Source organism: Microcebus murinus, chromosome 10, assembly GCF_040939455.1.
Source record: "Microcebus murinus isolate Inina chromosome 10, M.murinus_Inina_mat1.0, whole genome shotgun sequence".
In the NCBI taxonomy this organism is placed as follows: domain Eukaryota; kingdom Metazoa; phylum Chordata; class Mammalia; order Primates; family Cheirogaleidae; genus Microcebus; species Microcebus murinus.
Genome location: NC_134113.1, coordinates 43,550,307 through 43,575,016, shown reverse-complemented (window position 1 = coordinate 43,575,016; position 24,710 = coordinate 43,550,307). Strand labels below are relative to the sequence as shown.

The window sequence follows — 24,710 nt, the reverse complement described above, 5'->3', positions numbered from 1 at the left end:
AAACATACTAGCTCTCTTGATAGCCGGAGAGTAAGTTGGCAACATAGCTTGTCATGAGACACCAGAAATATTTCAAGTCATACCATTCTTTACTGTCTCATGAATTTTCACTCTCTCATCAAATTAATTTTGTGTCTATCAAAGAATGTAAATAAATCAAATGTAAGTAGATTGCTGTAGTTTAAAGTAATATTATATAGTATTTAGTTTTGTGCTTTGTAATATGACTTTTTAATACAAACACAGTTTATTATATTTCTAATCTAGCCTCACATATTGTACTCTCAGCCCTCGTGAGCTGTGCTGATTGCAGTGTTGTTTCTAACTGGTAAGACTCAGAGGACGTGGCTTCCTTTTATGACTGGTTTCTAGTGTGTGATACTCCCCAGCTTCTGACAGTCCCGTGCTGTGTTTATTTTTAGCTGATCCAGGGGTCATCTACCCCAGGATAAGCCATGACAAGATAGCTGCAGGAAATCTAGACAAACCCCTGTCTTTCCTGGCATACACCAAGCTCAGAGGACAAGAACATGATGTAAACGTCAGTTCTAGGGTCTTGTAGTGTCCAGTCACTCTGGGAACAGAAGGAAGACAATATGGTATGGTACAAATAACATGGACTTTGGGGGTCAGGCACATCTTAAACTTGCAGAAGTTACTCAACCTAAGTCTCAGTTTCCTCATCTTTAACATGGGGGATTTAGCACTGGCACATAGTAAGAATTCAATAAATGGTAGTTATTTATTTTTCCATTTTACAGACAAGGAACTAAGACTCAGAATGGTTAAATTACTTTCCTGAGGTCAAGTAAATGGCAGAGCCTGCCCTTGAACCTTGGTCTCTCCCTCTGAAGTCCATGTGCTCAAACTAGCATGTTATATTGCCTTCACAGTGCCTACTTCTCAGGGTTGTTGTGAGTATGATATAAAGTGCTTAACACTGTGTCTGGTGGAGTGTAGGCTTCAATAACTGGCAGTGATTATCATTAGAGATAGGAGAGCTCAACTGAGCTTAAATACTGTCTAGAGGTTCAATTACCTACAGACCCTCAATGTGACAGGGACCCCAATTCACAGGTAAATCTTTTCAGCCCCATTTACACATATAGATGGTCGATGTCGACTCTTGAGCGTGAGAAATGATGATGGTAGTGGTGATGGTTAGTGACTAGAAAAGAAACATGACTTCATTAATAAAAACTTAAAATAGAAGACTGCTCAGTGCAATGGAGTGCTGAGAATGGCTCTCCCTGCCAAACATACCTTTCTCGTCAGTTTTCAGACATATAATCATCTTCCAGGATTCTCTGTCTTGCCTGGAAAGAAATAGGTGAGAAAGTACATGCTCTTTGGACCTAATGTCTGAGAGGGTGTTGCTTTTAGTAACTCAGGGATAAAAATAAAATGATCCTCTAAAGGCAGTGGTCACTACCGCAGCTCATGTGGGAGTCAGTAAAAATCTCATTTTTCATACAGGCATTCAAGAGCTGACCTTTAAAATCACCACATCTGGGGAGAATGTGTGATTTGATGCAGAACATTTTAGGGCATGCCAAAGGATGAATGGCGGACGATGTGCTCATCAGTTTTCTTCTCCTCCAAGGAGCTCAGAATTGCTTAGGTCATAAAAGTCAGTTCTTGGGCACTTCCAAACTGATAGCATTTGCTTAAGTAGGTCTTCTGTGCAAAGTAGATTAAGCAATATAGAAATGGAACACTGATCCATGCACGGGGTATGAAAATGCTGTGTGTGTGTGCGTGTGTGTCCTCACAGTGAAATTTAGCCATTTCAGGGCAACTGGTGATATAATAAGTTCAGCAAAGGGTCATTTGGAAAAAGATGGAATTGCTTTAAGAGGAGAGCCGACCCCTGGGAATTGCTTTGCTAGGGGAATGTTGTGCTGAGGCTGCTCACGGGCTACTTCTAGAGTCCAAGGAGTGATACTGCTGAATACAAAAGCCAGCTTTTGATTTGTGAAGCTCAAAACACCTGCAGTTCCAGAAGGAATACAAAGCAGCCTCTTTGTATTCATAATGCCCTTTTTAAAGAGCCATGGGATTTGTGGAAAACAACTGGCTAGATGGACATCTCACAGATTCATGTCTAAGAAAAAGTAGCATCTGAGTGATCTTCTGTCATCATCTGCTAAATGAAGATCTGGGTGGTGGTGCTGATAGAAATTCCTCGTAGCTGCAAATTCTGAGCAGTCTGGGCCAGGAGGCACTCTAGTTCTTGGGTCTGTCGCAGGCTCCTCTGTACCCTGACCAGCACAATTAGCATTTTCCTGGCTAGTCTCCAGTCAGCTCCCACCTTCAGAAGCAGTAAACTGAGAAATTTTCCCCCTGACATTTTCAGATGAGGATCCAGATGTCAGAATCAATGGGTTTTCAGAGTTGCTGCTTGTGCTGAAGGGAGCCAGAAGCCACTTAACTGCAAGACCACTGAGCTTCTGAAGGAGACACAGCCAATTGACCTGCATCCCTGCTCCTGCAGGCCTGTAATGTCTCAGGGCTCGACAGTGGCAAGGAGGCCAGCGCCACCCTTCCTCACTGGCTGGGAGGCCCATTGGCTGTTGTGAAGGGAATTTAGAAAGAGGTCAAGGAGCGGATCTATTCCTGAACCTTTAAGTGAAAACCAATTTGATGAGCACTGTAGAGGGGTTTTCATTTTTTTAAATGTCTGTAATACTGGAAAATTGGCTGAGGTTAGTAATTGACCCTACTGGCATGACCGACTAGGAAGCTCTTCTTGCTTAGCCATTTCCTCCCTACTTTTCTTCCTTCGTTATTTGCTGAGCACCCGCAGGCAGGGTGATAGAGACCAGACAGGAAACAACAACGGCAACAGCAACAACAGCAGTCAGACCCTTTCTCTGATTTCAGGAAGCTTGGAGTCTGGTGGAGGGGACAAGCAAGAAGACTGGCAATTTCAGTGTGAGTCTGTAAGCGCTACACGGGGTCTAGGAAGAGGATCATCTAAGCTGGCAGACTCTCAGGAATCAGACAAAGGGGCTGGGTGATGACAAGAGCATTCCAAGGGTGCAAAGGTGGGAATATGTTGAAAGCAAGGTCGGTCTGCACAGTTGCCACTAGTTCCCTGGGGGGGTGCGTAATCGGGAGGTAGAAGATTGAGAGATGAGTCTGGAGAAGGCAGTAGAAGACCACAGAGTCTTTTCTGGCATATGAGACACTTGGACCTTTAAGGTATTGGAAACAATGCAGGTTTGTGATTGGGTTACCACGTGGCCATCGTGACCTGACACTGAGCCCTGGAGATGGGAGAGTCTTAGATGGATCTTGTCAGAGTTCGGGCACCCACTGCTTAAATGAATGTGGGACACTCCTGTTAGTCTATAAGTGGGAGGAAGAGGATGGAGGATATTTCTATTTTCTTTTTTCTTTTTTTTTCATTTTAGAAAATATTATGGCCTGGTGTAGGAACTAGTAAATGTTAAACAATAATAAGTCAGGTGGCCTTCTTTGTAGTTGAAAATGCTCACAGACAAGCTGGGAAAGGGGCAATAAAACTGAAATGGCCAGAGGGCACTTAAATGCAATCATCCATTTATTCTTGAAAGCAACCAAAAAGATATAGGAAGCAGTAGTTAAGAATCACACAGAAAAATTCCGACTTAAACAGTGCCGCTGAAAATCGCCTATGTCGACGTATTCTTTAATAAAAGTTGTTTTCTGCTGACACTTTTTTTTTTTCTTCCTGTGGATGTTCCTCTTATATTTGATGATCAATTTTCCACAAGGTCTGCCATAATGTTTCCTTGGAGCTTAGGTTTTTACATTTTAATTCATTCGACGGCTGTTCTTAACCTAAGACAATGTATGCTGTTTTCACAATTCAGGGTCATCATTTTCTAGCTGACAAGCCGTTACTCAAATCCCAACTCTTTTCCTTTTCTTCATTTATTTTTCTCTGCCTTGGTTTGAGGAGAATCACTAGCAAAAGAAGCAGTTGCTACTGGTTCCAGTGGAGCCTGTGATCTGTAATTTAACTTACCTTTACCTTCAAATGATGCACATTTTGGGTTCCCTTAACCTACCTCCCCCTTTCCCAACACCTCAGGCCTCAAAGTCATAGACCATGAACTATGTTAGTCTTTCCGGAAACTTCTCTTTCTGCAGTCCATCTAAGATTCCATTTCTCCTACAAAGTTCAACACAAGCTTCATATTCCTCACATCCCAAGACAGATAGCAAAGTTACCTGAAGTTGGGAAACTTAAGCTTGATTGCTAGCTCTGTCAACTACTAGTTGTGCTTTAAAAGAAGAAACAAACCCTGTGAGTTTTACTATTATTTTTTAGTCTACTCTTCCCATCCATATTATACCTTTCTTGATCATAGAGACCATCTCTTTAGCTACTTTTGTAAACGCAAGTAGACTTTAGTACAGTAGAATTTAATAAATACAAGTTTTTAAAATGTGATTTGTTTAAGTTGTGACCTGCTGAGAGCTGTGCTGGTTTTCATTTAGAGACTCAAGGAAAGTATATGGTGAAATCTGAGAATAGGAATCTAGGAGTAGCTATAGTCCCATAAGGCATTTGGACAGCTGGTGCTTGGATTCTGCACAGCGACTGTCTCCCAAATCTGTGAATGCTTGACTAGTGGCTTCCTTTTGCCAAGAGAAGGCTTCAGGGTATGGCGTGAGAGGCTTGTGATTGCAGAGCAGCTGCAGCCCCAGGACTTCAGAGGACCATGTTGACGCAGACTCGAAAGAACACTGGACCAGCTCTAATGTCTTCCAGCTCTAAGTTTCTGGCATTTTTTAATACTCTTATTTTATACAGGACTAGCCCAGGGCAAAATAATGAAGAATGCAAAGCCCCTTTTCATTTATGTTATCTCTCGAAGTCCAGTCTCAAAGAATTTTTCCATTTAGGAACCCTTGCTCTGCAAAACAAAGCATTGAGGAAGTTAATGACACCCTAGTGTGATTTGGCTTTGTGTGTGGCTCTTGGGAGTATCTGGAGTTTAAACGGTTAAAGAAACAACAATAAAAATGGATGTCTAGTGGGAAGTTTCCTGCCCTGTGACGTTTGAATGAGTGATCAGCGAAGTGGGCATTTTAGGAGCCATGAGACTTCCATGGCTTAAGCAATACAGACTCCATTTTCACTTTTGTTTCCCAGTGTTGATCTTTATTGCCTTAATATTTCTATTCCAAAGCTTTCTGCTTAGCTATCAAACCTGATTTTAATTCAATCCTATTATCATTTGCGATTTAATCAAGATTAAAGGATCTTGGTTAAAGGTGGGGAAAAACATGCTGCATATCAACTGAAATTTTGTTGCAGCTAAAATTCCAACTCTAGTAGCTGGGGGTGGGTGGTAGAGAGGTGAGTGGGTGGGGACCTTGAGTGGTTTCCACCTTTTCAACACCGATGCAAGTATAGACATTGACATGCCAGTTGTTTGAACTAAGATGGAAAAGCGTTAGCAAAAATACGATGAGAAGAAGTCTGTGAGTCACAGAGCCCCTTTTATGTGTTTTTATCTGCACTTACCAGAGGTGAAGACCCCTGATGTTAGAACATCTTTGAGTATCATTCTTCCTTTTTGGGATTTATCCTTTTGTTATGACATGGGCATCTAATAGGACAGATGCTTGTTAGATGTGTGTCGGAGCAGGTTCCTGGAGGTCTCAGCTCTGCAGGCATTGAGCCTTTGTTTGCTAGATCATGAAGACGAAGTGGTGGGGAGGGTGTGGGAGATGAAACTCAGAATGGGGTTGGGGCAGTGTGGGTAGCTGGGGGCACTTGTGGAATGTGGGGTAATAGCTATTTACACCCATTCTAGAAATGTTTCAGGGTTTCCAGAACAGGGGCTGCTGTGCCAGTTTGGCTGATAGCAGCTCTGCATCAACAGTTACTGATGTGGAAAGAATAATGGATTTGAAAGTGGAAAACTTAAGTCTGATTCCTAGCTCTGGCAGTCATTAGTTGTGGAAACCTGGATAAATCACTTGAACTTGAGTCTCAGTTTTCCCATCTGTAAAGTGGAAATAATAATAACTGCTGTATCTACTTCACAAGTGTGTGAAGAGAATGTGTGTAGTAAGAGAATGTATTTGAGAACATTTTGTTAAACTAGGAAGCCTTCTTCTGGTTAAGTTTCCCTATTACCTTGATATTTTAGCATCATTGTTGAATTCTGTTGGCTAGTGATGATTTTGAGTATGGAAACATGTAGAATTATTTATTCAAACACCAAATATTATATTTCAGCACTTTTTGAGTTTTTGAGTGTTTTTTTGTATATTTTTCTTGCTGCCCTCTTATGTGAGGGCATATTTTGGAAGCTTTGTTAGAACTGTGTGCAGTGGGATCTGACGGACAGCCTGAGGGATTCTCTTATAAGTAAAATACACCAAATTTAGCACATAACGTTTTGTTATGTTTGGCATATCTCAGTCAGGGCTCTTTCAAGTTCTCTTTGATAACTTCTTGCTTCCTGTTTGTGTGCTGGATATGCAAATAATAGAATTCTGCCACGTTTCTCCGAAAATAAGACCTACCCATAAAATAAGCCCTAGCAAGATTTCTAAGCATTTGAGCATTATAAGTCCTACCCCGAAAATAAGACCTAGTGATGGGCGTGGCTATGCAGCGTTTCTGCACAACCCATGCATTTTGTTGTGGAGCAGTAAAGGAGATGAGCAGCCCTTTTCATCTGTCTCATCCTGACAGCTACTATCCCAGAGGTGACTGGAACGGTGTGGGCAGCCCCACCAACAAGGTTGGCTCCCTCTGTTAGGTCCCAGCCATCCTGTGCATGCTGCAAGCTGAGGCTTTGAGGGGATAGTCTCAGTGAAGTAAGGAACGGGACACTTAGCTTTAGGTAGTGTGTGTCCCCAGGGGTAAGAAGGAAAGCTGTGGCTGCCATTTTACTCAGCACTGTGGGCCTCTCTGACCCCCCACAAACACCAGGGGATAGAAGAAAAGCTTCAGCAAGCAGCCTCCTAGTAAGCTCAGAGAGATCATTTCTGCTCCACTGTGTAGATTGGACCCAGTGCTCACTGGATCTCTGATAAATAAGCCAGCCCTGCTCATTTAATGAGAGCTCTATGGCTTGACATGAGAGATTGGGGCCAATGGTTCTAAAGGAAATAGAGTCGTAAGAAGGACAGGATGGAATTCGGGGTTTGGAGAGTTATGATGATGTTCCAGAAGAAGAGGAGGACTTAACTATATTTGAATAAATGTAGATTGTTGTACCGTACTTAAAAAAATAACACATCCCCTGAAAATAAGCCCCAGGGTGTCTTCTTAAGGAAAACTAAATATAAGACCCTGTCTTATTTTTGGGGAAACACGGTAGATGTGAAATGATGTATGTGATTATTTAAAATACATGCTACCAATATGCAAAATCAAATTTTTAGGAAAGGTGATAGAGCAGGTGTATCACCCCTGCACTCACCTGCTCACGCAGGCATTTATGAAGTGATGTGTGTAAGCCCATTTCCTGGAGAAAGTGAGAGAAATAGGAAACTGGGGCTTTCTCCTAGAAGTTGTATGTACCATTTTAAGCTAATTTGTGAATATAGAATGACTCTCCAGAAGAGGCTATGTCATTATTTCAAGGAATTCAGGAGGTGTGAGAGGAGAGAGGCAAAAGAACCGTCTAAGAGGGAAACTGGAACAGTAAATTTCTTTCCCATCAAGAGTTCCTTGACAAAGTCATGTATCTTTTTAACTGGAGTATGTGAACTCAGCAAGAGCTCCAGATACCTAACGCCAAACATAAGAAGGGTGCTGCATGGAGTGCTTTTGTAAATCACCATGTGGGACCATGACACACTTTGTTGGTGTGATTCGAGTCTGCAGACTTGGTTCCCTCAAGCTTTTACCGCTGCCCTTTTGGCTCTGCCAGAGCTGTTGTGAGAATGGTGCACTACCAGTAGCAATCTGAAGATGGCAGCATTGGGCGACCTATCTCATTTTCTAAGCACACTCCCTGTTCCATGGCAGTGTTTGGATTTCAGAGTGTCACTCAGACTTTCTTCTGCTTAATGACTGTTTATATGTAAATGACTCTGCTTTCTTCTATGGAAAAGGTCTGATCTATCATTCCTGTTTTGTTTTTCAGTTAATGATTATATGTAATTATATTCAAATAAAATATTTATAAATCATTACATGTTATTAATGGTATATACAATTTGGAATTCAGAAAACATCAGCTTTGATGAAAGATACCTTTCACTTTGGGAGGTGTTAGTATTATTATTTGTTTCTGTTGAAAAGACATCAGTGGCCAAGAATGTGCTGTTCTCTTTTGCAGGTGTTCTTACAAGGCTCGGGATTTTTTTTTAATTTTCTGATAATAGGTAGGATATTTGTTTCGTACTCTCTGGGGAATATATTAAAGATCCACATCTGGAGAGTTCTGTGAGGGAAAAAAATTATATTTTCTTAAATTTTCATGAAGCAATTAATTATCCTCGAATTCCAAAGGGTCTTCAAGAGGTCATCCAGTTCGGCTGAAAGTTGGCTTAGCATTTAAAACCAGGCAGTAGAAATGTGTGGTTTCCCCTCCCCCGATCAGTGATCATGCCCTGTTCATTTTAAGGTCTTTATCAGTATTGAAAATAGAAAGAGAAAAATTATCTTGAGCAAGCAAGTCTGTAATTCGAAATTTGCCAGCCCCCGAGGTTCAGGTGCAGTTTACTGTTTCTCTTGCTCTGTTAGTCACACATAGAGCTGCAAATGGAAAACTGTCTCAAAGCAAAAGGTCGAATTCTCAGAGGAGAGTGGGCTGTAGAAGCAGCATCTAGGGGCCTTCCTTGGTGTAGAGGACAGCAGGAAACCAAAGGAAAACTTAGCTCAGGATGAGCAGATGGTGCTGTATAAGGCCAGAGTTTCTGGAAGGGCTCCCGGATGAGGTCTGGGGCCAGGCAGCATTCTGAGCACAGCGGCTCTTTCCTCTGAGGTTGCCCTGTTTCTAGAAGCACGTTAACCAGAGACACACTGGGTGAGAGATTTAGCCTTGAATCTTCAGCCGAATTGATGCAGACCTTTTAATTCCTGCCTTAAAATAGGATGGGGTGCCAAATGTATGTGAATACTGTGTGTATGGAACAACAGATTTTCTCAGAGGCTCTCTCAGCCTGTTTTGATTTGGATCATAACTGTGACCATGCATTATGTACACATTGATGTAGCATAAGGAAAATTAAAAATGCGCTTAGTAGGCTGACCTATATGCTCCTGTAGCTGGCTCCAAATGTGTATTTTGGATGCTTTGGAACATGACAGCACATTTTTTTTTTTTCCACAAGCTTTTCTATATTCAACATTAAGGCTCCAAGGATTTCATGTCAGGTACTATAAATGCAATATAAATTAGGGAAATCAGCCAGAGGCACACTAAGAAGATGCCATGAGATTCTAGTTTTTCTCCATTTTAGACTTTTATTTCCCCATTATTTGGTTGTAACGTAAAATCATTCATCTATTAATTTTTTATCTAGAAACTCTAAAATGTGACAGATGTTGATGTCAAGCTCTTTAAAATCCTAAGCTCTAGATCTCTTAAATGTCACTGTCTATATTGGTTCTGGGTAAATCACTTTATTTTCCTCGACTAGAGTTTTCCTTCTGGTAAAATAGGAGAGCTGAACTCCCACGTCGCTTCCAAATCTTTTTGTTCTATGACTGCATATTACTTCTCTTCATTGTGCTCAGGATTATGCAAAACATTTTGGAGGACAGACTTGAGGGTTGTATTTTAACTTTTCAACATGTATTCATATCTCTTAACTTGTTTCTTCTTGTGAATCCTCTGTGATACTGACTTCTCCCAACCCCCTGCCTTCCCTAGCCCATGTCATATTACCGTTCACTCACTACTCTTGTCTCTTGGCTGCCACTGCTTTCTAACTGGTCTCTCTGCTTCCACGCTTGCCCTCCAGTGATCTCTTCTTCACACAGCACCACCTTGATGTTTGAAAGCTAAGACAGAACATGCATTTTTCCTGCCTAAAACCTTTGGTTGACTTCCCATTGTCCTTGGAAATACAAATCTATTCCTGCCTCAGGGCCTTTGCACGTGCTATTCCTTTTGCTAGGAGTACTCCCCCACCGCCCCCCCAGATCTTTCTACATCTCCCTTTTTTATTGCTTAATGAAAATCTGCTTTTTAAGTAGGTTACAGCTTAAATATCACCCCTTCATAGAAGCCTTCCCTGACTACTCTCAAATGGTCACGTCCCGTGCTTAATATCTGACACATTACATGGTTATACTATCTGCAGAACATATTTCACCTGAAATTATCCTGTCTACTGATTTTTATTGTTGTTCTTGCCCGTATCATCCCGGCAGCATATATGCTTCATGGGCTCACAGCGTCCGTTGCCTTGTTCCAGTGCATATCCTTAGCATCTAGAGCAGAGTCCGGCATATAGTAGTTGCCCAAGATGTGTTTGTACAACAGATGAATGAATGACTAGATGGATGCTCCAGGCAGGAAAACTACAGTCCAGAGAAGTTGTAGTCACATAGCTGATTAGAATCAAAGCCCAGGTCAGAAATCAGGCTCCTTCAGACATTTCTTTCCTCCAGGTCATGCTGCCATACACAAGCCTACGTTAGAGATTGGTCATTCGATCATTGTTTATTTATTCACCAAATAATTATTGAGCTCGTACTATGTTTTAGGCACTCTTCTAGATCAGTTGTTCTCCACCAGCAGTGATGTTGCTTCTCTGGGACATGCTGCCGATGTCTGGAGGCAGTTTTGGTGGTTACAATGGGTGTGAGAGATGCTATTGGCACCTAGTGGGTAGAGGACAGAGATACTGCTAAACATCCTACATTCTACAGGACGGCCTCCCACAGCAAAGAACTATGCAGCCTAAAATGTCAATAGTGCTAAGGGTGGGAAAACCTGTTCTAAATGAACAGACAGAGATGCCTGCTTTTACAGAGTTTATAGACTAGTGTGGGGAGGCAGATAATAAACAGTATGTATCATACAGAAATTGCAGACTGTGTCAAAAAGTGTTACGAAGGAAGGAAAGAAAAGGTAGAATAGTGTAAGGAGGAGTGCTGGTAGGTGCCGTGGGCTGTGATGCGGGTAGGAAGGGCTGTGGTTTTGGTCTCTTTGGGAGGTGCATCAGGAAAGGGAATTTTGCCTCTGGAAGTTAAGCTCCATAACCTGGAAACGAGCAGTCCTGTGAGTGTAGCCCGGTGTCTGCTGAACCAAGGGACATCTTAACCTCCAAATAAAAATAGAGCAAACTGCCATGGGCTAGAAATAATTATTATTTTCTGCCCCCTTTCAGGAGTGTTTAAATTCTCCTCTTTCTCAGCACCTTCAGCCCTCTATCAGCACTAATGCAGGGCAGTGTTAATTTGATGTAATTTTTATTGCTCATTGTAGGCTTCTCACTTTTCTGTCAGAGCAAAAATAGTGTGATTTCAGCCTCTCCCAACAGCGTAGTGAGTTTGTTCTTTGGTTGTGCAGAGATTTCTGTCTGTCTAGGTTGATTTCTCAAACCCAACAGAAGCAATTGTAGATTTTAATATCGTGAGGAAGTTGTAGTAGTTGATGCTGATAAAACTCAGACCAATGAAGCGTTTCTTTATGTTTATATTTGTGCTTGTACACACACAGGCACACACACAACCTCTGACTTTATGATGGATGAATTTATGGTTTTTCAGCTTTACAATGGTGTGAAAGTGGTATACATTCAATAAGAACCATACTTTTTATTTTTATTATTTTATTTCAGCACATTATGGGGGTACAAATGCTTAGGTTATATGTGTTGCCTTTCCCCCCATTCCCCCCAGAGTCAGAGCTTCAAGCGTGTCCATCCCCTAGACAGTGTGCATCACACTCATTATGTATGTATACACCCATCCTTTCCTCCCCCCTCCCACCTGCCCAACAGCCGATAAATTTTATTCCTATATGTGTACTTAGGTGTTAATCAGTGCAACCAATTTGCTGGTGAGTACATGTGGTGCTTATTTTTCCATTCTTGAGATACTTCACTTAGTAGAATGCAAGGAACCATACTTTGAATTTTAAATTTTGATTCTTTCAACACTTTATTGTAAAGTAGGGTTTGTGTTAGATGATTTTTGCCAAACTGTAGGCTAATGTAGGTGTTCTGAGCATGTTTAAGATAGGCTAGGCTGAGCTATAATGTTTGGGTTAGCTGTATTAAATGCATTTTCAACATAGGATATTATTTTCAACTTAATGAGTTTATTGAGATGTAACCCTATTGTAAATCTCTATGTGTGTGTATATGTGTGTGTGTATGTACACACAGATACATATAGCAATCTTTACATGCATAGACATATGGATACATTTAAGATTTCACTAAAAAGTATACTAAGGTTTGGTTTTGGTAATCTGGTAGGCATATACAGATGCTCGCTTTCTTGATCTCTCTCTTGTTTCTTTACCAAGCATTGGCACCTAATAGAGACTCAAATGTTTGTTGCATGAATAAACAAACTGCAAAAACCAGTTTGGGATTACTGGTTTCCAACTTATTTTTCCACAATTATATGAACTTATTTATGTCACTGAAATGCAATTTGGTAAATATATAGCATATTCTTATGCTGTTATCATTGTGATATATTCATTCATTTCAAAATCTGTGTTTTTTATTTTTAAAGTTATTGCAGGGGATATGATTTAACCCACAGGGTTTCTCAATCCAGGAGGCACAAGAATCTTAGTAGTTAATACTTTTCCATATATCTTAAACCTAGGGAGGGAATGTTAAGCAAGAAAATAGGTTTTAATAAATATCTTGATTTAAATGTATTTAAATTGATAATGCTAAGAAATTATGAACAGTGCACCATTTTCTTTGGGGGCCATTTTATTCTATTGAAGGGCTCATTGACCAGTTTGTTGGATTTCTTTTTTTTTTTTTTTTTAGTGCTATTTCTTCACAATTGAGTTTGGTCTTTGCAAGCAAGAAGGACAACTGCGGGCATATGGAGCAGGACTCCTTTCCTCCATTGGAGAATTAAAGGTATGAAGCTGTGAAAGAACATATCCATCCCAAGCAAACTGGTTCAAGGTCATGGAAAATATTGATTTGTTTGTCTGAACATTTCTACTCACAGATACCCTATACATATTTAATATAGAGGGTCTGGCACCTCAGCTGTGGGTGCCGACCTAACGTTTTGCACTTCTGAAAATGGGTCATGCCTTTCTGAGTTCATAGTGTGACTCAAATGGATGAGCAGCCATGTGCACAGTCAACAGGAATGACAAATGTGTGCTCAAATATTGGGTAACAAATGGTTGGCTTAAATACAGTGCTGATAGTGAGCAATGAACTAGCGGTGATCCCACTGATTGCAGTTCACTCATGAGTGAGGTTTGGCTAATCTGATTTTGGTCCCCTCCCTGGATCCCTTGGACTCGCCAACATCTATGTTCCCAAGGGGAGTTTGAGGTTACTTCAGCTTCTTCAAAATTAATGTGCATTAAAACACTTATCGGCATGTATAATAGAAACAAACTAAAGAAACCTATTGGATCAGAGTGGCATCTAATACATGCAATGATGCCCAGGAAATGCTATTTTTTGGCCTTAAAATGCAGTTAAATGATTATTTATTCAAGAATTTTGGAACCTGGAACATTCTGATAATTTAACTATTCTGATTATTTAAGAATTGCTATTTAACCACTGGGAGATAGCAAGTTTTAGTGAATTTAAAATGTAATGTGACATACAATCTGGAAATGGTACTGAAATAATTTAATCTTTCTTTGGTTATTCATACTAAGATCAGGATGATAGATTATACTAGAGTTTTTATTTTGAACATTGATTATCTTTATATAATACAATTGGGAAGTATATAGTTATTGGAACTTTTTGGTTGTTTGTATTTTTTTAATTGATATATATTTTTTTATTTCAGCATATTATGGGGGTACAGATTTTAAGGTTTCAATAAATGCCCCCCCCCCAAGTCTGAGTTTCCAGCATGACCATCCCCCAGATGGTGCACATCTCGGTTGTTTGTATTTTTGAAAGATGCAATTTAACTGTAGTTTTATTGAGTCTGCTCATGTTATGAATCCATTCATTCATTCCTCAAACATTTAGTTGAGCACCTACTATGTGCTATATACTGTGCCAGGCCCTGAAGATAAAAAAAAAAAGAAGAATGATAAAGAATAAGAAGAAAATAACAATCACCACCTGAACAAGCATTTAAATAGACCTTAGTATTCTGGTGCTTCCACTTAATCCTCATAACAACCCAATGTGATAAGTGATATTACTGCTAATCAAAAAACTGGAGCATAAAGACATTGGGAAACTTTCCTAAGATCACACAGCTAATAAGTGTTGCAACTGGACCCAAATCCAGGCAGTCTAGGCTCTGGAATCTCAGCTCTTAACCACTAGGCTATGCTTCCTGGGATCCCTGCTATCGAGGAGTTTATAGCACATTCTAGTGCAAGAGGTAGATAACCAATCAGATAATACAAAGATGTGACAAATGTGACTAGCACATATTCGTCTACGCCTGAGAGAGCTTCCTGACTGGGGCCCTGCTGTCCAAGTTGATTCTTGAGGAATAGAAGGATAAGTAAGAAAAGGATGAGATGCGCAGGTCAGTCAGTGGACAGCAGTGTGTGTACCACCTGGACTCCTGCTAAGCCTGGCCCATTTAGGGAACTGTCTGAGGCTCAGCATGGCTGGAATAGAGGATAATGTTCAACATAACAAAAACCTGATGTAATGTGGTAATTTTTTTTTCTTTTACTAAATTGCTCAACAAAAAACCCATTGGGGGTTAATCTCAGTGCAGTGGCCAAAGCCCACAGCAATGGCATGATGTCATATCCCCATGAGACCATGCCCTCTATAGAGTGCTGCTTGATTTCCCTGAAAAAAGAGTCAGAAAATGATGTAGCTCTTGAGCTACATCTATTTACATTCTCCTCAGATGGTATATAAATTACACCACAAACAAAAGAAACAAATCTCTCTCATGGCCCCACCTTTCGACAGGGTCGTCTGATCTAGTTAATGAGGCATGTGTAGGCAGCACTGGGGTGAATCTGTTGTTTTTGTTCCTATTGGTGCAGACAGAATCATCTGGAAATGGAAATCAGCCAGAAATATATACACCGAAGGGCATTGTCCGCCATGCATCTTGTTGTTCTGGTCCATCACCTCCAGTCATTAGCATTCTTCCACTTTCAAATTTCAACACTCCAACGTCTCTGTGATTGCTACATTGGGCTATTTTTACAATTCGGAAATTCTTTCTATAAGAAATATCTTCTGATTGTTCGCAGAGAGTACATAACATGAGACGCTTTCCTCAGCACCCTTTACCCCCCCATCTCCCTGCCCTGCTTGTGAAAGCACTCAGCACTCTCACAGAGCTCCTGCATACTTCTTTCATTTGAATGAACAAATGCTGGTCGTGGACTGATGTATGGGTAACTTTATTAATAGCATTATCATAATTCCAGTGTAAACATGCTTACAGTTTTGAATGCAGTTACCTCTTGCAGTAAAATATTTTATGTTGTTTGTTCCAACTGCAGCCCAAACACAGATCCCAGCTAAGTTGCTGGAGGTTTTGGCGTAGTCTTTATAACTTTTTCCTAAGTATGCACAATTCACCTTCTCTTCTTAAAGAGAACACATTCTAAAATTCCGGCTGTAAGAGGCTAAATTTTCCTGAGGCACAGATGTCGCTCTTCAGAGCTGGCCAAGTACTTCTAAGTGGTGTATCTATAGTTTGGATAACATTCATTTTCTCCTCTTATTTTTTTGACAATGCTTATTTTTTTTCTTTGAAGACAGAAACAAAATAAATATGGCAAAGCTAGTAAAAGCTAACGTAAATTTGATAACCATAAAGACTACTTTTTCCTCTGAGTAATGATTGATCTCTCTTTTGTTCTAATTATCTGTTCTGTGGTGTACTTTGAGGAATTCCAAAAGTGTGTCTCGGTCGGGCTTTTCCATATCTCCCATCACTGTGGAGAACAATTAATAATGAGCTAAGTCATCTGGAACACTGACTTAGAAAAAAAAAGGTTGGAAAAAGGATAATTCATTGCCATTTACTCATAGGCTAGCTTGCATCTTTCTTTCAAATGCTTTTTCTCTCCTAGAGTTGATCTAACTATATGTCTATTATTTTTCATTTATTATTTCCTTGCTTATTCATTCATTTTATTTAACAAACACAAAATTGATGGTCCAAGACTTTAAGGAGCTTGGAGTCTAATAGGGAAGTTCTAAGAAAGGGATTGATAATGGATCTTTGTTGAACTCAACTCTCTTGGAGAAGCAACAATGAAGTTGGTTCACTGCAGGTGGTAAGGAAATGACTGCGAATCAATGAATTGGCTGAGTCTTATCTCAAAAAGCTAACCCATCTCAAAAGCAAAAGGCAATTTCTACTTTTTTTTTTTCATGGACAAAAGTAAAGTCTAGGTCTTTATTTCCTTCAGGCCAGAGATCAGAGTTTTTTGATAAATAATTTAGCCTTAGCACCTACCTCATGGTAGTTGCTTGAATATTACATATAAATACATCTGTTTTGCTTCTTAAGCTTTGACAAAACTGATGGTTTAAAACATTACTTATTATTTTTTGGCTTTAGTTTTAGGATATTTTTGTATGGTGAATTTATTGTATCGCCTTCATGTAGCTATTAATCAGCATTCTCAGAACAGCTTTATATTTATTACAAGCATTTGTATTTACTACCACTTGCAGCAACTCTGGGAGGTGGTCAGAATTTCTGCCAGGGTGTGGAGAAGAGGCCCAGGGGCTTGCAGGTCCTCTGAGGTCAACCGGTAGGTCAGTGGTGTGGCTGGGGTTAGGACTCACTGCCGTGAGCTCCCACAGCTTTACCCTATTCAGATGGTTCACACCACCCTCCCTCCTCCCCTTTCTTCTCATGAAGCTGGCACTGATAGTAATGACAGAACAAATACTGGACAATGACAGCTGGAAACTGTGTCTTTGGCCATTACAAAAGGATTACTTGGAGACAGAGGTGGTTCTCTTGCCCCTGCAAGCTTATTCAAACTGGCGAAACCTTCAGCATCACTAATTTAAAAAAGTGTAATGCATCATTGCCCAATTTGGCAATAGGGATATTGATGCCATGTTGTCCTTGGTCAGCAGGATGAGCATTTGAGGAAGGTCCAAAAAATATTCCATACATACTCATATAATGTGTCTATATGTATATAAATGTGTGTATTTATTATTGTTCTGATGTGGGAAAAGATGATTGTGGTGTGAGCGTAGGAGTGTTTGCAAATTCTTATTCAGAATCTAGGGCCCAAACTACCCATAAACCTGACATCACACTTGAGATTTTTTTTTCCAACTTTAACCAGTCCTAATATAGAGAGTGAGGATCACAGGGTTTGCATTTAGAATAGTTGAGATAATAACTCTGTGTCATTGCAAAAGCAGGTGCCTGGGAGGAAGAAAGATTTTAAACTAATGAACCCAGGGCAGGCGCTATTGCAGTCTAGGGCCTGCAAGCCTCGTGATTAGGGCCATGTTTCTTTCTCTATGGGTTCCAGACCTCTGAGAGAGAGAGGAGCTGCACAAATGGTAGGAGGTGTGGCTGAATACATATGTATATGAACCATCACCTCCTGACTGAATTTGTGATGATAACTAGTATACTGAGTACTTCCTCACCAGGTGCTTTGCATGCATTACCCCCTTTAATTTTGACCATGACTCTGAGTTGTAGATGCTATTAGTATTCCCACTTTCCAGATGAATACTGGAATAGGCTTACAAAGGTGAGGAAACTTGCCCAAAGTCTTGTAGTTAAGTAGAGAGAGAGCCAGATTTGAACCTCAATTCTGTATCTTAATGACTTATACTCTTAATTACCTTATAATATTTTCTAGTAACAATTGGGTTGTGGGAAATACTTGATGTTGAAAAGAGATTTTTATATTACAAAGGCTGTAATGGAAAATAAGTCTGAACTTGTGCACTAAAGCCAGTTAATTGGTAGTGGCTGCCTGTGTGGAGGCTGTCCCCAGGTCCAGTGGCAAGGCTGCTATGGCCAGTTTATAATGGTTGGAGTGGAGGGAGGCGATGTTGGTGTGAGTGCTCGATATTTGCAGGCTCGGTTAAAACTGTATTGCAGGAAAGAGCCTTAGCATTCATGTAGGTCAATCTTTTCAGTTTATCAAAGAGGAAACTGCAACCCAACGTGGGGTAGTTTCACTCATTTGATATCATACGTCTAGCCTCTGGGACAGCTACATTTAGAACTTAGGTCTCCTGGTTCCCAGTCCTGTGCCCTTGTCTTTAGCACTATGGGTAACCCTGAGATAGTCCTTTTAGAGAGTGTTCAGATGTGACAAGGTGGCTCTCAAGCATTGCTGCACTTTTAAAGTGGCTTGAGAGTAAAAGACTCTCAGCCAGGTTATGCCAGCCGTATAAAGCTTCTCTTTGCAGGAAGTTGGATTAATTCTTGCAGACTTCAGGGTATTAGACTGTTAACACTTCAGGAAGGAATCACCACAGATTCTCCTGGGGACATCAAAGAGTTTGGCTCAATATTTATAGAGAATCCACTCTGGACATAGAGGACAGACAGAGCACAATAGCTGCTCCCCAAAACTGAGGCAGCTCAGTGGAGAGAGAGAGGAGTGGATAGGAATCAAGAAGCAAACTCAACAGGGCTTCTCCATTGGGCAGTAGACTTTGGAATCAAGGGAGACATGGATGCTATTTTACTTTCTTTGGGCCATGCTATATAGTTAGTATTCAGGAATAGAAAACCTCATGGGCTGCATGGATGCTCTTGGCAGTCATCACAAAGGACAGTTCATTGTCAGGTAAATGAGACCATTTATAGATGTGATCTCCACCTCATTTGTGGGTCCCATTCACTGGCTCCTCCTCAATTCCATGCTCTTGTCATTCTACTAGCTAATCCATGGGTACCATCATTACCCCCATATTCTTTAACAGCCATGGAGCAACACTGGTTTCATACTTCATTGGTGGAGAGGTCCCCAGCAGGTAACCAGCATTTCACATACACTGCAGGCTCCTGAGGACAGACTGCATTTTTGAGAGTTTAAGACACATTAACTTCTAGTTTTTCCTTTAAATATGGCATTAGGCAAATGTGATCCTTACTGCCTAATGATCTTTGCCTCAAATTATGTGCTGTGAACCCACTGATTTTTCTTGAAGTCTGGGGCAGATCACCCTGCCCCTCTGGGCCTTTTCTTGATCTACTTTAATCCCGTTTACCTGTTAAAATGACTAAATGAGTATCTGACTATCCAGTGGAATCGTCACACAATGAATTTTTCTAAAACCACACTGATTTCAGCTTCTGTTATTGCATATACCCATTCTGGAGGCCTCCTTCACACACAGTGACTGCTAACGTCCTAGAGAAGCATTGGAGACCCAAGAAGATGAATTTCTCTTCCTTCTTAAGCTTGTCTTTGACTCAGTGAAAAGATGATGTCCCTTTTAGCAGAGGTGTCCCAGGGAGGCCATGGCTTAAATGTTCTTATAGTCTGTTCTGCTACCACTCTGTCCATGCCCCTGAATGTGAGGATGAGAGAGAAGAAAGGACAAGGGCCCTGAGTCAGCCACTTTCTTTCCTTCCATATATACTGATGGATGAATAGATGAGTAGAGCAACATACTACACACAGTTAAATGTAACCAGAGTGTATGGCTGCAAAGAAAGCAACTTCTAATTCTGAAAACCATGCCAAACCAATTCTTTGCAGAGGAGCAACAGCTCTCATAAAGGGCATTTTGTTTCTTGAAACTGTGAATTTGTTTTTAAAATGTGGACAGAATTATTGGTCATGTGGAACCAAAATGCCCTGATGTTCACTGCACTGCATTGAATCTAACACAAATGCATTTGCAGGTGTAGTGACCTTCTGCTTATAATGAGGTTGTTCTGTGGGCCAAAAAAATGAGTTCGCCGTGAACAGCCCTCTGCATTCTGTGATTCATATATGCATTGATCTGGACAACAGAACTTTGCAGGAAAGCCAATCACACTCAGGGTGCCCTTTCTCTTACATGTCAGTCTTTTGGTCCTCAATTGCGTTTTCAAACTTAGGAAACCACAGACTTCTTCATGGAGGGCTTTAAATCATTCTATGCATTTTGAAATCATTGGAGGAATGCACCAAGAATATTGAACAGGAAAAGGTTTTCAGAATTTCTCCAGGAAACCTTAGCAGTTAGAGCTTGAGAGGGTAGAAAAGTGCTATGGGTGGAATCCAGAGGCTGGAATAGAGTGTCTTCAGAATCATCCAGCCTAAACCTCTCATTTATTATACAGTAGGGGGAAATGTAGGCAACTGGAGGTTAAATGATTTGCCAAAGTTAACTAGTTAGCAGCAACACCTGGTTTTCTAACCCCAGCTTTCTAACTCTGTTTAAGGCAGTTTCTGCTTCCCTTTTCCTCTCTCTGCCTCTCTCCCCCAACTTTTTACCCCTTAAATTAAGGAAAAGACAGAATTAAGAGGAATAATCCCAAAATATACTCCACAACCACTATCTGAGAGTCACTTTGGGTGCCTTTAAAATGCAGATCTCTTGGTTCTGTGCAGACCAACCAAGTAAAATTGAGGCCTGGATATCTGCATTTTTCTAAGCTCCTTAGTGATTCTTACATATGTTACATTCTAGAACCATCAATCTAGGGTCTATAAATAGGCAGGTGGCATGTGGCAGGAAATGACCACTAACTTTTAACATTACTGAATTTGTCTTGAGAATACAGTCATTCATTGTTCCCTACTGTTCTTAGTGCCAGTCATGTGGTGAGCTACTCTGAGCTAATGATGGCTCTAAGAGTAATTACCCCAGCTTTCCTGTTTTCCTAATGTCTGCTCTGGGTATAACTGTACCTATTAATATTAGCTGTTTTTTTCCCCAACTGGCAATGTTTATCTGCTGCATATTGCTCTGCTGTACTTGGTGGAAGGTAAATTAATGCTTTGCAAGTATCCTCAAATATCCAGCCCCACTCCAGACTCTGTTGGTACACAGTACCTGGCCTCAAAATGTCTTGCAATGAGTCCGCACAGATAGTTTAGTCACAGCCCCAATTACCTCCCTAAGCAGGTAATTATTACTTCTGCCATTTAAGTGAAATTTTAGTACGTTGCTTATAGCAATAAATTTAGGAGCATATTTATGCTGTCCCTGTTTCTATTCATAGCACAGATTTAAAATTCCACTTCTGTTGGAGTATAGCTCTGAACTGTCCTTCAGTATGAATTTAGCTGATAATAAATACAATAATGCCATAACCCCATTCCCCCCAGTACCTAACACAATTAAACAAACAAACAAACAAAATCCTAATACCCAATTTACTCTGTGTACAGGAGAGTTCTGTATTTCACTGTAGACTAGTAACTGAGCAGCCCTGTAGGATTACTGAGCTATCAAATGTGTTGTAAAATGTGATGTCATGGCACTTTGGAAGTCTCATTATGGAGTTTAACAGGTTTTGTGGTGTATTTTGCAGCATGCCCTTTCTGACAAGGCATGTGTGAAAGCCTTTGACCCAAAGACAACTTGCTTACAGGAATGCCTTATCACCACCTTCCAGGAAGCCTATTTTGTTTCAGAAAGTTTTGAAGAAGCCAAAGAAAAGATGAGGTAAATTTGCTTTTCTCCCATCTAGAGAAAATAACTTTTAATTTTCCTGGCTCTGTTCCTTCCTTCTATTTATCTCTTGTACCAGTGGGGGTTGATCGTATATTTTTCTATTTCTGTTTATTCTGCAGGGACTTTGCAAAGTCAATTACCCGTCCCTTCTCAGTATACTTCAATCCCTACACACAGAGTATTGAAATTCTGAAAGACACCAGAAGCATTGAAAACGTGGTGCAAGACCTTCGCAGTGATTTGAACACAGTGTGTGACGCCTTGAACAAAATGAACCAATATCTGGGGATTTGATGCCTGGAACCGGTGTTGTTGTCTGCATGATCTTTTTGGGGCTTAGCAGCAATTCAGTCAATGTCATTTAACACTGATAACTTTCTGTGTCAAAGCTAGTTAGCATGCAATTCCATGTATCTGTACCTACTTGTAACTTACTGTGTTAGTATGTAAAACACCAAAAGAAACCTAAATAACTACTTGTATGAAAGAATGTAATATGTTTAAGTGTCATAGATTTGACAAGGCTGCTCAGTGTCCTTAACCAAACTGCATCTATTTAAAATTTGTAGCAAATAACCCTCTTAGGATCCTAGCTTATGCCCTTTTCTTTCTCAGATTTGAGCCTTTTCCTCTGTGTTCATTACATAAAATGAAAACAACAGTGAAGCTGTTTCTATTTTCAATAGTATCAGTGTTTTCACAGCATTATTTGAGACAAACCTAGAATTGTAGGAAACTTCCCATCACAGTAACAAGAGATGAAATATTCTGTTTCAAAAATTGTTGAGGTAACAAAGTAGCTGGAATGATTTTTAGGTTGAGTATATATAAAATGCAAGAAAAGAGAACATTTTACAAACAGAATATATAGGTTGCATTGATCTTGTAGAAACTGAGTTGCGAGAAGCTTCCTAAAGTATTTTGGAAGATAATATTCTAGAAAGGACATTAGGAAAAACTAAACAGCGGGCAATAAATCTTGTGACTATGAATTTTATGCTGGGATAAAGTGAATTATGCTCAGATGTTTAAAACACTTCTCTGGTTCAGAGGAGAATAAAATCACAGCTCTAAAGATCATCTTTTATTTCAAAGATGTGAAAATTGAGTCACAGAGAAGTTAAGTGATTTGCCCAAAGCAGCACAGTTAATTGTGCACCTACATTTACAGTGTGTTGCCTTTTCCTTTTAGATTGCTGTGCAGTTCAACTTGGTATATATGTTTATGGGTCATCAGAGAAGGGAAACTAATGCATATCGAAACTAATGTTTATCACTAAATAGGACTTGGCTTGTGATCTAGCGTTGCCAGCAGTCTATATAATGTTTCCCCTCATGGCCCCAAGCCAGGCCAGATCTAAGGGAGGTTATACACTTTCCCAAAATTTGGGCAACTTTGGGCAAACAGTAGTGATACACTACAAATATTTGGTGGTCCCTGACATAAAAGATAAAATCAGGTGATTAAGTGAACAAATAAAAAACCTGCTGAATGAGTGCATGAAATTCATCTCCTGATTCCTCATCAAACACAACTACTGTTCCTCCGATTCTGCTTTTGGTAGTGCAGAAAACTGGATGGGGAAGGGGAGGGGACAAGAAAAAGCAGAGAAGGAAAAGATGACAAAATAACTTTTAGCAATTTAAAAATATTTACTTGACCAAATTTTAAAGATGTTCTTTTAATAAGAAATTATATATAATTTCCAACTAACTCATACTCTATGTGGGATACATTGTGGATTAGAAATCTTTGGACTAACTATATTCAGGAAGAAGATGAGAAAGAATTAAAATAGGCATCAGGGAAAAGTTAAATTAAAATGAAAATTCAGAGATTTGAATATTGGTTATCTTAACTATTGAGTATCTTTCCTTTATAAACCATTTTCAGAACAACTAAATTTTGAGAAAGAATGTGGTGGATAGAATGTGAGAGTCACAAAATTTAAATACTATTCTAGGTGAAGGACATAGTGCCTTGAAAAATTATTGATGGTCGAGAAATGATGAGCAAGCTGAACCAAATTTAAAAGATCTAGGATGATCAAGAAGTTGTATATTTTAATAGTTTAAAGATCTATAAATATATAGTTTCTCATATCTTGCTTTGCTATGTCTAGATGACTATGAATAACTATTTATTTATAAGTAATAATCCAGAGTAACAATCTAGAACAACAAATACCCAAATTTTCAGAACTAGTTGCTGAATTTTCTCAGAAAAAAAATTGGCTAAGAAACTCTTAGTATATGCCTTTCATGTTGTTTTCATAATCTGGTATTGTTTAGACTGTTTAGACATAAGTCCTAGAGTTCTGTCATATTTTCATTTCTTTAAAAAAATAAGTAGCTATTAAGCTTTTCCCTTCTAGTCCCATGATAAAGTGGAAGCTTCTTAGTGAAATGTACTTGAGGGAGAATTATATTTAATTGTAAACAAATTCCCTCTACAAAAACAACACTTGAGGTGTCTTCTGCTTGGCTCATAGTAGAATCCAGTTTTCTTACATGTGCAAAATTTATTTTGTCTCAAAAATATTATAGAAGAGATAGAGTTGCAAAGTAAATAGGCTTTCCCACAGAGCTTTTATAGGTATCATACAAGGAGGAGGAATTACCTGATTCTTTTTAGATTTGTTCTCCATTCAGAATAGCAGTAACCATGGTTTTCACCCTGTGAAACAATGGAATCATGGTTTTCATTTGTTGTGAGCATTTAACATGCAAATGCCATTACAGCTAATGGTGGGAAAAATCCTATAAAATTTAATAGTCATCATAGGAAAAGTGTTGGCAGAAAAATTCCCTGCATAGAAATAGTCAACAAAATAATCACAGCCAGCTTCTTGTCATATCTGATACCTACTCAGTGTAACCATTTGTCTCAATTATGCCTCATGACTTAAAGCTAAATTAAATAGATCCAAGGGCAATTATAAATTTAAAGATACTTTCTCACTGTCATCTCAATGTGAGTTGTTACTTTATTTTGGCTTTGCTGCTGA

At 39.7% G+C, this 24,710-nt stretch overlaps 1 protein-coding gene across 1 annotated transcript in view; it reads left to right on the top strand.

Annotated features, from left to right (window-relative positions):
* Positions 1-23,479, top strand: part of TPH2 (tryptophan hydroxylase 2) — a 100,033-nt gene extending 76,554 nt beyond the window's left edge. The window contains exons 9-11 of the mRNA XM_012738836.2: positions 12,934-13,029; positions 21,560-21,693; positions 21,822-23,479. Coding sequence (XP_012594290.1) covers positions 12,934-13,029; positions 21,560-21,693; positions 21,822-21,996 — 405 coding nt within the window. The 3' untranslated portion in view covers positions 21,997-23,479. The remainder of the gene's footprint in view (positions 1-12,933; positions 13,030-21,559; positions 21,694-21,821) is intronic.
* Positions 23,480-24,710: the final 1,231 nt, after the last annotated feature.